This window comes from Falco rusticolus, chromosome 13 (genome assembly GCF_015220075.1).
Source record: "Falco rusticolus isolate bFalRus1 chromosome 13, bFalRus1.pri, whole genome shotgun sequence".
Lineage (NCBI taxonomy): Eukaryota > Metazoa > Chordata > Aves > Falconiformes > Falconidae > Falco > Falco rusticolus.
The window spans coordinates 21858539-21871110 of record NC_051199.1 but is presented as its reverse complement, the minus strand read 5'-3'; the positions used below and the strand labels follow the sequence as shown (position 1 = coordinate 21871110).

The following is a 12572-nucleotide window of genomic DNA, read 5'->3' as shown; positions in this document are numbered from 1 at the left end:
CGAACCACTGAGGCTGAAGTAAAAAACCTGCTGCCTGCAGCAAGCACGGACTAGTTCAATGTTAGGGGTTTGGGGGAAACAATTAATGCTACAGCTCTAAAAAAGGCAGGGTGGGCCGGTGGCACCCTGTAACGGGAATCCTGATACCAAGGATGGAGGAGTGTTCTAGAACCTGGGCGTTTCCCATCTACTTTTGGTGGCTGCTTCGGCTCCCTTGGCTGTCATGTTAACATGCCTCTGTACCACAATACTGCTGCGGGGGGGAAATCACCGTAATTATTTGTTCATAAGGGCAAGTTTACGTGCAGAACGGTTGGCTGTTTAACATGCACACACAACTTTTGGGCCACCGTGTCCCTGTAACCAGAAGCAAGAACCCAGTGTCGCAGCTGCGGGGGGGCTCCAACACAACAGCCACCAGTGACACAGTCTGGTTAAAAGCACTTGTTTATTGGTTACAATATCAACTCATGGCAACATCTTTCACTGAGCCACTGTACAAATACAAAGAAAAAGATCCATCGTGGAAAAAAAAAAAAAAAGCTATAAACAGAGTTCATAGCAAGTGATTTTTTTTTTCACAGGGAAGTCTTTTTACAACAGCACTGTTAAAGAACAAATGGCACAAGTCCCTGGTTTTTTTAATAGCTTAAATAAAAGCTTTAAGACTGTTTCTGAATACATACACAATCCAAAGGCAGTGCAGAATCACTTCATAATTGGTAACATTACTGAAGTTTTCCAAAGTAGTCAGCAACAAGAAAAAAAAACAACCCCAAAACCAAACCCCCAAAAAACCTAGCTGATGAGAAATGCTGGGAACTCAAGGCAAATGAAAATCAAGCAAGTTTAGAAGCATTTTGTTTTGGACTCCTTTGGATGTAATATGTACTACAAGTGTTCAGATGCTTTTATTTAAAAAAAAAAAAAAAAAAGGAGAAAAACACAAATAGAGCACCATTGTGTAAGTAAAACAAAGGCTTGAAATATCTAAGACTATTCCACCGAAGTCCATATTAGTTAAAACCTAAACATACTGTGTGGTATAAGAATGTCAGGCACATGTAATCTGTTATCAGTTATATCAATTAGTAACACTGTTCACACATTTACCATAACAACACTGCATTAACATTCTGCATGTATTTTACATAACCAGCAATTGGATAAAAAGGCTTGTGGTGCCTCTGAAGTGTAGGAAGTAGTTGTACCAGCATGCATGCCAGGTTACTGTGTACAAAGTGCACCATCAACCCATGCTTAATTACTTTTACAGGAAACGCTATCTCAAAAATCAGTCATTCTGCTACACAACCATTTATACCAACTAGTTGAATTAGCCAATACTCTCACCAACATCTTAAAGCACAGCACTAAACCTAGTGGAGGTGACAGTGTCCTCAAAGAGGAAAGACTAAGCACTCTTGGAATGTTTCACAATGTTTTCATTCCACCTTAAAGTAAATGTGAACTTCATTGTGGGACAAGCGGTTACACTAACTGAGTTAAAGAGTTAACTATTTCCAACCCATGCATTACAGTAAGCACACTGGGACCAGCTGTTACATCAGTTCAGCTTTGCCAAGGCCAGGCCCTCTCCTTAGGCAGGGGGAAAAGCCTATTTGATCCGCGTTCCGTTCCGAGTGATACGTGGTGGTGTCAACGCATTGAACTATCAGTTCTGCCAGATACTGCGACGGGGCTGCAGTTTAGCAAGGCAGAGGATAGCGACGTTTGGAAGAAAAAAGGTCTGGAGACAGATGGAAATAGGCCCACGTTACCGGAGCAAGCGAGTATACGTCAGCGCGATGCCATGTAGAAGCTTTTTGTGGTTTCCAGAATCTCACCCAGCATCTCTACCAATAAACGGATGTCCGAGTCTACAGGGGAACGAGCGAGGGTGGGCACTTGCCTGATTAGAATGTTCCAGTGCAAAGTAAAATCAACATTAGAAAATGCTGACTAAAAAACTGTACCTGAATAAAATAAATCTTGTTACCAAAGCACACAGTTCCACTTTCCGAGCCATAACCGATCTTTTTAGAAGAGAGAGGCTGGGAAAGAGTTCCCTTGCCACCGTTCTGGCACGATGGTCTTGGTTACTCCATTTCTGTAATCACACAAGTTACCTGACATTCAGATAATGATGTAGTTTGGCAACAAACTTTTAAAGACGGGTTAAGATGGACCCACGGTGCTGCAAAACCTGTTCAGCGAGCGAGTTTGCTGTCACGGTGCGCGGTTAGAAATCGCACCAGCTGCACGCTTGAGCCTACGTGAAATCATAGGCACGTACCATTTTCTTTGACATTAAAAGCTGGGAATAAAACCTTTTTAAGTAAAAACCTACAAAGGATCATTTTATTACCTTCCTCGTATAAGGAGGAGCTTCAGCTTTTGCCATTAAAACCTCGCCCAGTTTAGTAAGGGCATCAATCTTGAAAGGTCACTGACGGCCCCTTAAAAAAGGAAATACAGCAGCCCCTGCAAGTTCGTTATTCGGCCTCATGTAATCACAACATGTTACATTACAGCTGTAGGCTTCAAAAAAAAAAAAATATAAAAAATTACCTAAACTATCCAGGACAGTAATTAAACAGCAAACGTCACCTTGGCAGGATCTACCACAAGCTCCGCACAAGTTCCAAAGAAGCACCAGACACTGTTCCCCCAGCTGTGCTCGGGCTTCTTCCAGGTTTCCTCGAGCACGGACGCAGAAGGAGCCCGCTTAGGACCTGCAGCACTACGAACACTGGTTAACTGAACACCAAAACCCGCAGGTATTTGTATGATGCTTTTGGAAACCTCGTTAGCAAGTAGTTGGCATTCCTTAATATTTTAAAAGCAGCTGAATCCAACAGACAGTTGCCCATCAGACAATGACAGTGACATTATTTGCAGTAATACCTGCATGAGCGCCATTACCATGATTACAGTCTACCTGAACTTTTAAGAAAAGTTATATACATTTGTAAAATTGTTTTTGGAGTTTCGCAAGTAGAAACTAGTTTTTATACCAGAATGTAAAAATGGCACCTGTCTTCGCAAAGGTGTTGACTAGGAAACTGGTGCAAAAACACGCTTCTATGGAAAACAATTTTTTAGAAAAAGAATATTTTCTTAAAATTCCTTAGTAACAAATTTCCAGAATGACTCACTCAAGGCAGCTGTGAGTTAAAAAAAATAATCAAGTGCACCACTAAAAAATAAACCAAGTCTGCAAGATCCCAAAGAGCTGCTCACTTAAAAGAGAGTTAACAGGAATTCCGTAATAGTTCTGTTAGTGCAGACAGATCGTAAAGCAAAATGCAGAGGAATTCCTGTGACATACAATACAGGGTGATTTTGGTCCTACACCAGAGTCTGCTGTTAGTAAAAGTATACTTCTCCAGCACAACATGCACCTTTTTCTTTTTTTAAAAGCAAATTTACCGCGATTGACTAGCACATTTATTGGCACCTTCACCATTATAGACATGGCAAGTTTACAGGCACAGTCTGGAAGTACTGAAATTTAGGATTACAAATGTCAGAAACTTGACAAGTAGTCACCTCAGCCACCAATCTGTTTTGGTATATTACAAGATACTGGGCACTTTTTATTTACTACCTGACCCAGAGACACCCAGACTCCCCATAACTTCAGATGAGGGCAGAGTAACATTGTCTTCCAACCCGGTGATTTAAAATTCGCGTTATCTTTAAAATAAGTCACTTAAGAGAAGCCAATAGACTTAATTCCCCTTTCCAAGAACGCCACAGACATTCAGATTCCCAAGAGCACATCCATTGCAAGCGCGGGCACGCTGCCAGGCACCAAAAAGTTAAGCCACCTTCCCAGGTGGTTCCAAATTGGCATCAGTCCCTTGATTCTCCTATATCTGCACTCAACTGTACTTGATCAGAACCTATTGTTTATAAGCAACTGACATCAAAATCAGAATAAAATCAGAAACAGGAGAGGAAATGGCTATTTACATTGTCAGAGCTGCAGAACAATTAGCATCTAATAAGCCACCATGGTACAGACCTCTGTGACCACAGGAGAACAAGCAAGTCACTAAGTTTATACTAGAAAGGGTCACACAGGTAAGTTAAGGTTATTTGGTTCATTGTAAGTTACACAATTCCTTTTATAATTCACACTGCACATAACTGACAACAAGCGCTTTTGGTTGTGGTATGCTTTGGCAACCCCCTAATTTGGAGGGGGATTACAGGCGATTAACTGCACACTGAAATCTTCTTGAAGAATTTAAGCAAAGTCCTCCTGAACGTCTCAGTCGACTGTGGTAATTGAGCAAGCTTTGCGACTACACCGCGCCCTGCGCACTGAGCATCAGCCAAATCGTTGTGTTAGTGCAAATCAGCTGGAGTTTGTGACGGGCCAAAACTACCTCACTCAGAGCTGAGCTGACAAAGGAGAAGCACTCGGCCACTTACCGACAGCAACGCAGGTCACTTGGCGGCCGTGGCCAAGGACTGCGCGGAGTGACTGATGCAAAAAGCTGCAGTAAGCAAGCTAATACTTCTGGAACTGGATATGGATTTTATTTCTTTTCTTTCTTTCTTTTTTTTTTTTTTTTTTTTTTCATTATTTTTGCTGTTGTTGCAAGTCTGCCTGGCGTTAACTCCTTGATGTTTGGAGGCCATGACTGCCAATGGATGAACCAGGAACCACTGGCTTGAAGGAAGAACCCCCATGATTAAAAATAGGCAAGCAGGTCAAGGAGTGAGTGAATAAGGCGACAGGTATTAACTGGGAGTCTCCAGGGCCTTTAAAAAAAAATTCAAATGCCTTCCATTATAAAAACACATACATACCATTGGCTTCACTTTATCTACAGTAAATTCACAAAGACATTTAAAACGGCAATCTAGTTCATCCACTACAAAACTCAGAAGTGACATCTCAGGTTAAAAGCAAAGCTATAAATGTATTCCTTAAAAAATGCAAACATACTTCTTTACATACAGACAAATGTTACATGATTGGCTGCTATAATGTGTATATTCTGTTATGTACAAAAAAAGAAAAAAAAAAAAGTACAGGATTAGCAGACTGAGCACAAGCAAAAACCCTTCAAGGACAATCTAACCAAACCACCAAAAACAAAAAGACTGGCTCTTAGTTTGTCGGTCACCATGATTATGTGTGCTGGCCCCTTTTAAAAAGTCAGTGATTTCTTCCCCCCTCCCCTATTTCTTCACTTGATTTTTTTTCTAGTTTACAGAAAGCCTTTTTGTGTAATAATCAGTGAATAGAAAAACTTCACCTGCAAATACAAGGTAGAAATGTTATTTCACAGCTATAGGCTGCAGCATTGATCTCTCCAGATCTCAAATGGAGAATGTACATGTTTGGCTCCCAGTTAATTCCAGATTCTGAGAAAACTGTCCCAAGACCCTGTAGCTACAGCCATGCCGTCATCAGTAACACCTAAACAGCTGACACGGTTGTCATGGCCAGCAAGGACACCTGGAAAAGAAGAAGCAATGACAGTGAATATTCAGAGGATGGCAGGGACCTCAGCTGTTACTCTCCTCTCCCAGGTACTTGGTCACATTTGCTAAAAGAGACGTAACGTGAGCTCTAATCACCCTGCTTGTCTTTACCCTCAGGAACTATACACAACACAACGGCCTTACCAAGGAACTCAACCATGAGGTTTTAAAAAATATGTACACGCAATATGGCTTCCAGCTTTCTCTCTGCCCTTACGACTTCTTTCTGTCCCAAAGACCTCCTCAGCCCTAATCAGGCTCCCTACTGGTTTTCCCGTTTTCAGCAATGCTGTGCACAATTTCAGCCATCAAGCACTTCCAAAATCAAACACGATGTCTTCTGACAATGGCCTGGATACAGGACCTACCTCAAGTCTCCCATGTTTCACAAACTGTAAGGATTAGGAATTCCCCATCTATAGTGTCAGACTACTAGAAAAGCAGCACCGTGCCCTGCCTCTTCCTGCTCCATTTTTGCTTTCCTTCTAGCCATCCTTGCACCTGACTGCTCTCCCAAGGCACCACATCCAGGTCTGTTAAACCTCAGCCTGTCCATGTCCCTTAAGGAAAAGGATTATCTTTTCAGTCTGAGCAGCAGAATCAAGGTTCAGAACTGAACCAGGCCCCGTCATTTAAATTACTGTCTGGAGGGAGAAAGATGTAGCCGAGCTATGAACATGCTGTCTGTCCTAGAAGCGACTAACTCCAGGACTGAAAGTGTCCACTTCCCCAGGAAATTATGGCCCCCTAACTTAGTGCTACCCAAATCACTTACTGATGGGTGCAAAAGTCAATGCAAATGTGTAATTTTATATTACTTAATTCCATTCATGTCAGTGAAATAGATTTTCTGTAGACATAACATGATATTGGAGGCCCTTCCTTAGCCTCAAGAGCTGGTGTCTTCCAGCCCACAGATATATCATGGCTGATACCCAAGAGGAGGAGTATTTATTCCACTGACTGGAGCGTTTACTCCACACAACACAACTGGGATGTATAACCAAACGCAATAAAATATAAGGATGCCATTCCAAAAGAAAACTGTTAAAAGGAAGCATGGAGATTCCTTAACATCAGCAACAGCACCGGCAATGAACTGGCCGTGCATTTTCCATAGATTTTGAATATCTACCTGCTGCTAAGGAAATAGAAACGCATACTGACCTGCCCTCTCCCCTTTCAGAGTATCCCACACATTGCAGTTGAAGTCATCGTAACCTGCTAGCAAGAGGCGACCGCTTTTTGAGAAGGCTACAGAAGTGATCCCGCAGATGATATTGTCGTGTGAATACATCATTAATTCCTGATCTGCACGTAGGTCAAAGAGGCGGCAAGTGGCATCATCAGATCCAGTGGCAAATGCATGTCCATTAGGGAAAAACTGAAAGTTTTAATTAAGAGACAGGAGTTTGACACTAGAAAAATATGATGTTCACACAGTATTTCAAAAATCATCACAGGATAATTTTGCCAGGGTGACCAGGTAAAGGCAGAATGATGTATTTAAAAAAAAAAAAAATTCTGCATGGTAAAAAAATGCAGATACACAGTTATGCAATGGAACACTTCTAGAGGAGTAGTAACACCTGAATGTCTGCAATTTTACCCAGACAGTTCCCTGCATGTGGAGTAACAGGAGTTAAAGAGGATGCAACTAACTCCTACAAATGAAGCAAAATGCAGTACGTGCATCCTGGCTGTGGGCCAGGAAGACCTGGCTGAAGTGGCACACAGTGTTCCATCCCGAGCTGGTCGGTCACATTGGCTCAGTCAAGATAGAAGAAAGCAAGCAATTCAATTTCCAAAAAACCTACTCCAGATCAGTCATTCTTACAACAGCCGTATTGACTGAGATGGGGCTGAAAAGGGCTCAAGACATGTCAGGACTCAGGTCTAAGTATAGGAACCGCATTTTTCTACTGGTCATGCTTTTGGTATTTTCTCAGCCTTAATAATTTTTCATGTTTATCAAAAACAGATGCAGCTTAGACTTAAGATTTCATTCCCTATTTATCAGAACTGGTATCTTGAAGATCAGAACATAGTGTTACTATGACAGAGAGGAAATATAGTCCAGTTTATAAATATTACAAAATTATTCCAGGGATGAATATTCAACATAAGCGCCGATTTTAAAATTGCCTTCCAGAATATTTTGCTCTTTTCGACAAAAAAATATCAAGTACACTTTCATTCAACAAAAAGCTTTAAGATGAAGATGCTTGGCTGTTTTGCTCCCCCTCAGTATCTCTCATTTATCTACAATTTTCAGTTTTTAACTCGTTGCCACACTGCAAAACATTTCCCTCCTCCATTCTTTGTTTCCTAAAAAAAGTAGGGTCTGTTATTGAACAAAACCAGCTGAAACTATTCCAAGAACAGTTCAATGCATCACAGATGACAGTAGTAATAACTCAGTTATAAACTAGATCGTAAGTTATTAGACAACCTTCTTCATTACATACAATTTAACGTCTCAACCCTAACAAAGTTAATTGATTTTAAATCAAGGTAAGCCAGCAGACTATAAGCTGAATTCACGCAACTATAGCATTCATCCTCCCCCTTTCTTCCCATGTGGAAATACAAATGATCACTTACACAAACTGCATTAATATCTGACACATGCCCTGTGAACGACTGCCTGCACATTCCATCCCGAATATCCCAAAGCTTCGAGGAGGCATCACAGGCACCCGAAACAAAAGTCCTCATATCTGGACTTAGAGAGAGACTCATCACATCGCCAGTATGCCCAGTGAATGTGGTGGTCTGTTGACCAGTTTCAATATCCCACAGAGCGCTGCAGATAAAGCAACAACGTTAACACCATGTACGTGGTCATTCCAAGAGTTTAAGTTTTACATACAAATTAAGGCAGGGGGGGAGGGGGAGGGAAGAAGAGTTGGGGGGGAAAAGGCCAACAGAGTTCAAAAACTCACCAGGTGGTGTCTCCTGAGCTAGTGACAATTTGGTTGTCATCTAGAAAGCGACAACAGGACAAGTATCCTAAAAATAAAAGTTATGTTCGTTTCAGACCCTGGAGTAATAACTGAGGTTTAAAATCCAAAAGCAACGATTAAAGCTCCCCCACAGCTAGTCTGTAACCAACAACACTATGTCACAGGTCACAACACACCTCAACGTGACACTGTTTCATTTGATGCGACAGAAAACCAAAGCTGAAGCAAGAATATGGCTGACCTGTGTGCCCTGGCAGCTCCCGGCTCACTCTGACATTGCCCTCTCTGGTTTTTAAGTTGTATATGGAACAGATGTTGTCCAATCCACCACAAGCAACGTAGTTTCCAGACGGTGCGTACGCGCAAGTCATCACCCAGGAGGATCTCAAAGGAATGGCATGCATCTTCAGAAAGACAAAGCTCATGAATGCTATGTCACATGTCAGCTTCCAGTTTTCACTGGGGTCATTCTTACCAGTTAATGAATTAGAGCAGATTGAACACACCAAGCAGACGGTGGTACTGTAATTTTCAGTAGTCTGATTTTATAACATATTACAACTAATTTCATATTTATACATACATACATACCAGGATGAAAAATGCCAGTAGTTTCCAGGATAGATATACGGAACTTCAGTACGTTATCTAACAGCAAAGCTATTCTAAACTTAAAACATTTCCAGCATTTCCTTATTCTGCTTAGATTTCTTTGTCCAATTCTGTATCTCTGAACTACAGGTTATAAAATGGGATGGTTGCACCCACGGAGACTGGACATTTACAGAAACAGATGACCACTCCACGCTTTACCTAAGCTTTTCTCATTTAACAGCTTTTTCTTTTTTTGCCTTTTTTTTTTCCTCCTCCTCCTTCTCTGCCCTCAAAAGCAAAGCACTCTTGTAAATTCTGAGGTTATGTATTTCTACAATACAAAACTCAATTCGTTTTAGAAACACCACCACACAGGCAGAGAGCAACAGCTAAAAGCAACTGCACTAGCAAATTAAGAGTGCAGATGTTACGTATTACCTAGAACTATTGCTTCTGAGACACAGCCTACAACATGCCACTAGTAGTCATCAGCCAGTCGTGAAAGGAAAAATAAAATGACATCTGAATTAGAAAAGACTGCTTCTTTCCATTTTTGCCTTGCAACCATAGGAAAAAAATAGAAGTCCCCTCACACATACAAATTATGCATGAATTATTGATATGGATTATAAATAACTCTACCTTATTTGTTGTATAACTATCCCAAATAATTAATTTTCCATCTTGAGAAGCACTGACTAGTAGCCTAAATAGAAACACAAAATAAAATATATTAACATGTAAAACAAAAACATTATCTCAATATAGACATACATCATACATGGTTACCAAGTGATTCAGAAATTTCTTAATTCCTTTACTACCCTCTGGTTGGGTTTTTCTGGGGGGTAGAAGCATTTATTGGGAAAAATCTGCAAAGATCTACATATTACCTGACTGAAGAATCACGTGTCCACAGGGACTCATTATTAACAATGGACAAAACCTAACAACTTTCCAAAACAATGTTCTATGAACTCTCTCCACAGCTGCTTTTATTTTTCATATACTAATATTTTAACTACATAGCTACATAAAAATAAACAAGAAATTTAGGGGAAAATAAGATTTATTTTGAGAACAGACTTTAGATGTATTTCTTTCTGGACTACATGACAGAGAACAGACCATGAGGCACTGTTAACACCTGACCATCGGTCACTCCAAAGGCAGCATAACAAAACTCCCTCATAGAAGCCAAGTAACTTTTTCCACTATGTACAGAAGGATCTTTCTTCAATAAAACAAAACTTGTCCATAAATTTTTTAAATCTCTTACCACAGAAGTTACATAATTACTCAACATCTTGAAAAATACGTTCTCCAGCATTCCAAAAATACGCCCCACCACATAACCTCCTCTGCTTAAACTGACTCCAAGAATTCAGTCACAACTAAAAGAAGGAAAAGGCAAAATGTCTGTGGCCAGAACAAGCAAAGTCCCTCTCCTGTCTAATCAAGGCTTCTGTAGGACCACTATGCAATCCTCACTGGTTTTAAAAAGGCAAACTGTAACTAAAGACAAAAAAAACCATCAGCTGTGGTCTATGATCTCCTTGCAAGGGCACCAACACCATACCATACGGCTCCCAAAACCTGATACTAATTTGAATTTGACAATCCGATTTCTAACCCTTAAACTGCAGGTTTAAGAGTCACTTGTACAAACCTTGAGTCCGATCCCCAGTGCATAGCGTAGATTTTGGCTAAGTGACCTCTAAGCGTACGCCTTGTTCGCATTTGAATCCGACCCACTGAGTCCAGACTTGTCGTGATCTAAAAATAAATAAAACAAACCCCTGAGATACTGAGAACTATTTTTAATATAAAGATAACAATATATTTGAACTTTGATAGAAAATAATCTATCTTGGCAAGCAACATTTTAAAAAAACAAAAAGGATACTAGCGTACAAACCAGGATTAGGTCCATACAACACTGAGGAAAACAGATTTTACAAAAGACAGATACACTTCACAATGGCTATACCTGAAACTTCAGAAAGCTTTTTTTTAAGTACTACTATGTAATACTGAGGCTATTTCAGATTATCTGTACAGTTATCAATTAAAACCAATTGAAGAAAGTGCTCCAGTATTTACTGCTCCATTACTTTTTAAAGCATGGCAGAACTTTAAATGCAAAATACTTCTGTTTCCAAAATACACCTAAAAGACATTTAAATCTTTCCAAATACACTAAACACACTATTTAAAAGGTAAACTGGAAGCAGGACCCATTAAGACGGTGGGGGCTTTTTTGACTGCTTAGGGTTTTTTGCTGCTTTATTTGTTTTTTTGGTGAGGTGGTTCTGTTTTGTTTTAAATAGCTGCATAAATACACAACACATTTCCAAAGGTTTCTTTCAGTTACTAAATAAACGTGTTACATTCATAAATTGCAGGGAATTTTATTTTTTTTATATAGCAAGTTAACAGTCTGTACACAGAATCAAGAACATACCTGAGCAAGAGTTGTGTCACTACACGCTTTCCTTGCATCCTGAAACAAAAGAACGGAACAATTTAAATCTAAAAGGCAACAACGAGCATCACCTGCGAGAATGTGTCTACAGGGCACACTCAAAAAGCCACAATCCAACAACTTACACGCCAATAGGCCTTCTGCCACCCTAATATGTTTTATTGTCCAAGGAATCTAAAGCACTGGCACACAAGCTAGGGGTAGTGGAAGAAGAGGGACTTAAGAAGGACCGTGCCCCAGCAACCTTTGAGCCTCCCTTTCTACAGAACAGGTGATTCAAAGGCACTTGGAGCCACCCTTAAGTCCCAGCGCCTACCCTCTTCCCTGGTGTGGATGCGCTTGCTCAGGGTGTGCTGAGCACCAAGGGAAGAACTGATCCACCTGAAAAAGCAACCACATGTTATACATGATTAGCAAGCTCTGCGCTACACGAGGCTCCTGCACTACCCCCCTTGCCATCGCAGGCGTGACAATGCTAACGATGAGAGGCAGGCTGAAAATTAACAGGCAGGACCTGGAGAGCAGGACAGACTGCAGGCTTACTGAAACTGCTGATGCACTTCATACAAAATGAAGGGGAAAAAAGCCAGTCAGCTAACACCCTCATTCATTTCATAGAATGGATGGTGCTCAGGTGTCCATACAGACACTCTGTCTTTTTGTCATTGAGACACTACAGACATATGACTTACTTTCTGCACATTATTCAACCCCATCTAGAAGACAGACTTGACTTTTGTTTGTATTATCGGAGTAACAGACTGGACACCTGACACAGGTCACCACCACTGAGCCCACTTTGCAACACTCCAATTTTGCAAAACCTGGTTTTAGTTACAACTGCAACTGCTCTGCACTCCTGCAACTCAGGCTCCCATTTTCAAAACACAAAATCAGGCTCACAGTCAGCAACAACTTCTGAGAAGCACGGTTTAAAATAATTGGCTTAAAATCATACGGGAACTCTATAGCGCAAGTTAGAGATAAAACTATCAATGGCAGTACTGAAGGATCCAGCCACA

The 12572-nt window shown here is 40.7% G+C and overlaps 1 protein-coding gene across 6 annotated transcripts in view; it reads right to left on the bottom strand.

The window, feature by feature from the left end:
- Positions 1 to 429: 429 nt before the first annotated feature.
- GNB4 (G protein subunit beta 4) overlaps positions 430 to 12572 on the bottom strand; it is a 78112-nt gene continuing 65969 nt past the window's right edge. For 5 of the 6 annotated variants that reach the window (XM_037407514.1, XM_037407516.1, XM_037407513.1 and 2 more), the window contains 8 exons: positions 11530 to 11568; positions 10735 to 10841; positions 9708 to 9771; positions 8713 to 8875; positions 8451 to 8517; positions 8110 to 8311; positions 6673 to 6889; positions 430 to 5479 (listed from right to left, as the gene is read on the bottom strand). In XM_037407514.1, coding sequence (XP_037263411.1) covers positions 5373 to 5479; positions 6673 to 6889; positions 8110 to 8311; positions 8451 to 8517; positions 8713 to 8875; positions 9708 to 9771; positions 10735 to 10841; positions 11530 to 11568 — 966 coding nt within the window. In that variant the 3' untranslated portion in view covers positions 430 to 5372. Of the gene's footprint in view, positions 5480 to 6672; positions 6890 to 8109; positions 8312 to 8450; positions 8518 to 8712; positions 8876 to 9707; positions 9772 to 10734; positions 10842 to 11529; positions 11569 to 11866; positions 11932 to 12572 lie in introns of all 6 variants that reach the window. The other variant, XM_037407518.1, reaches the window with a different exon arrangement.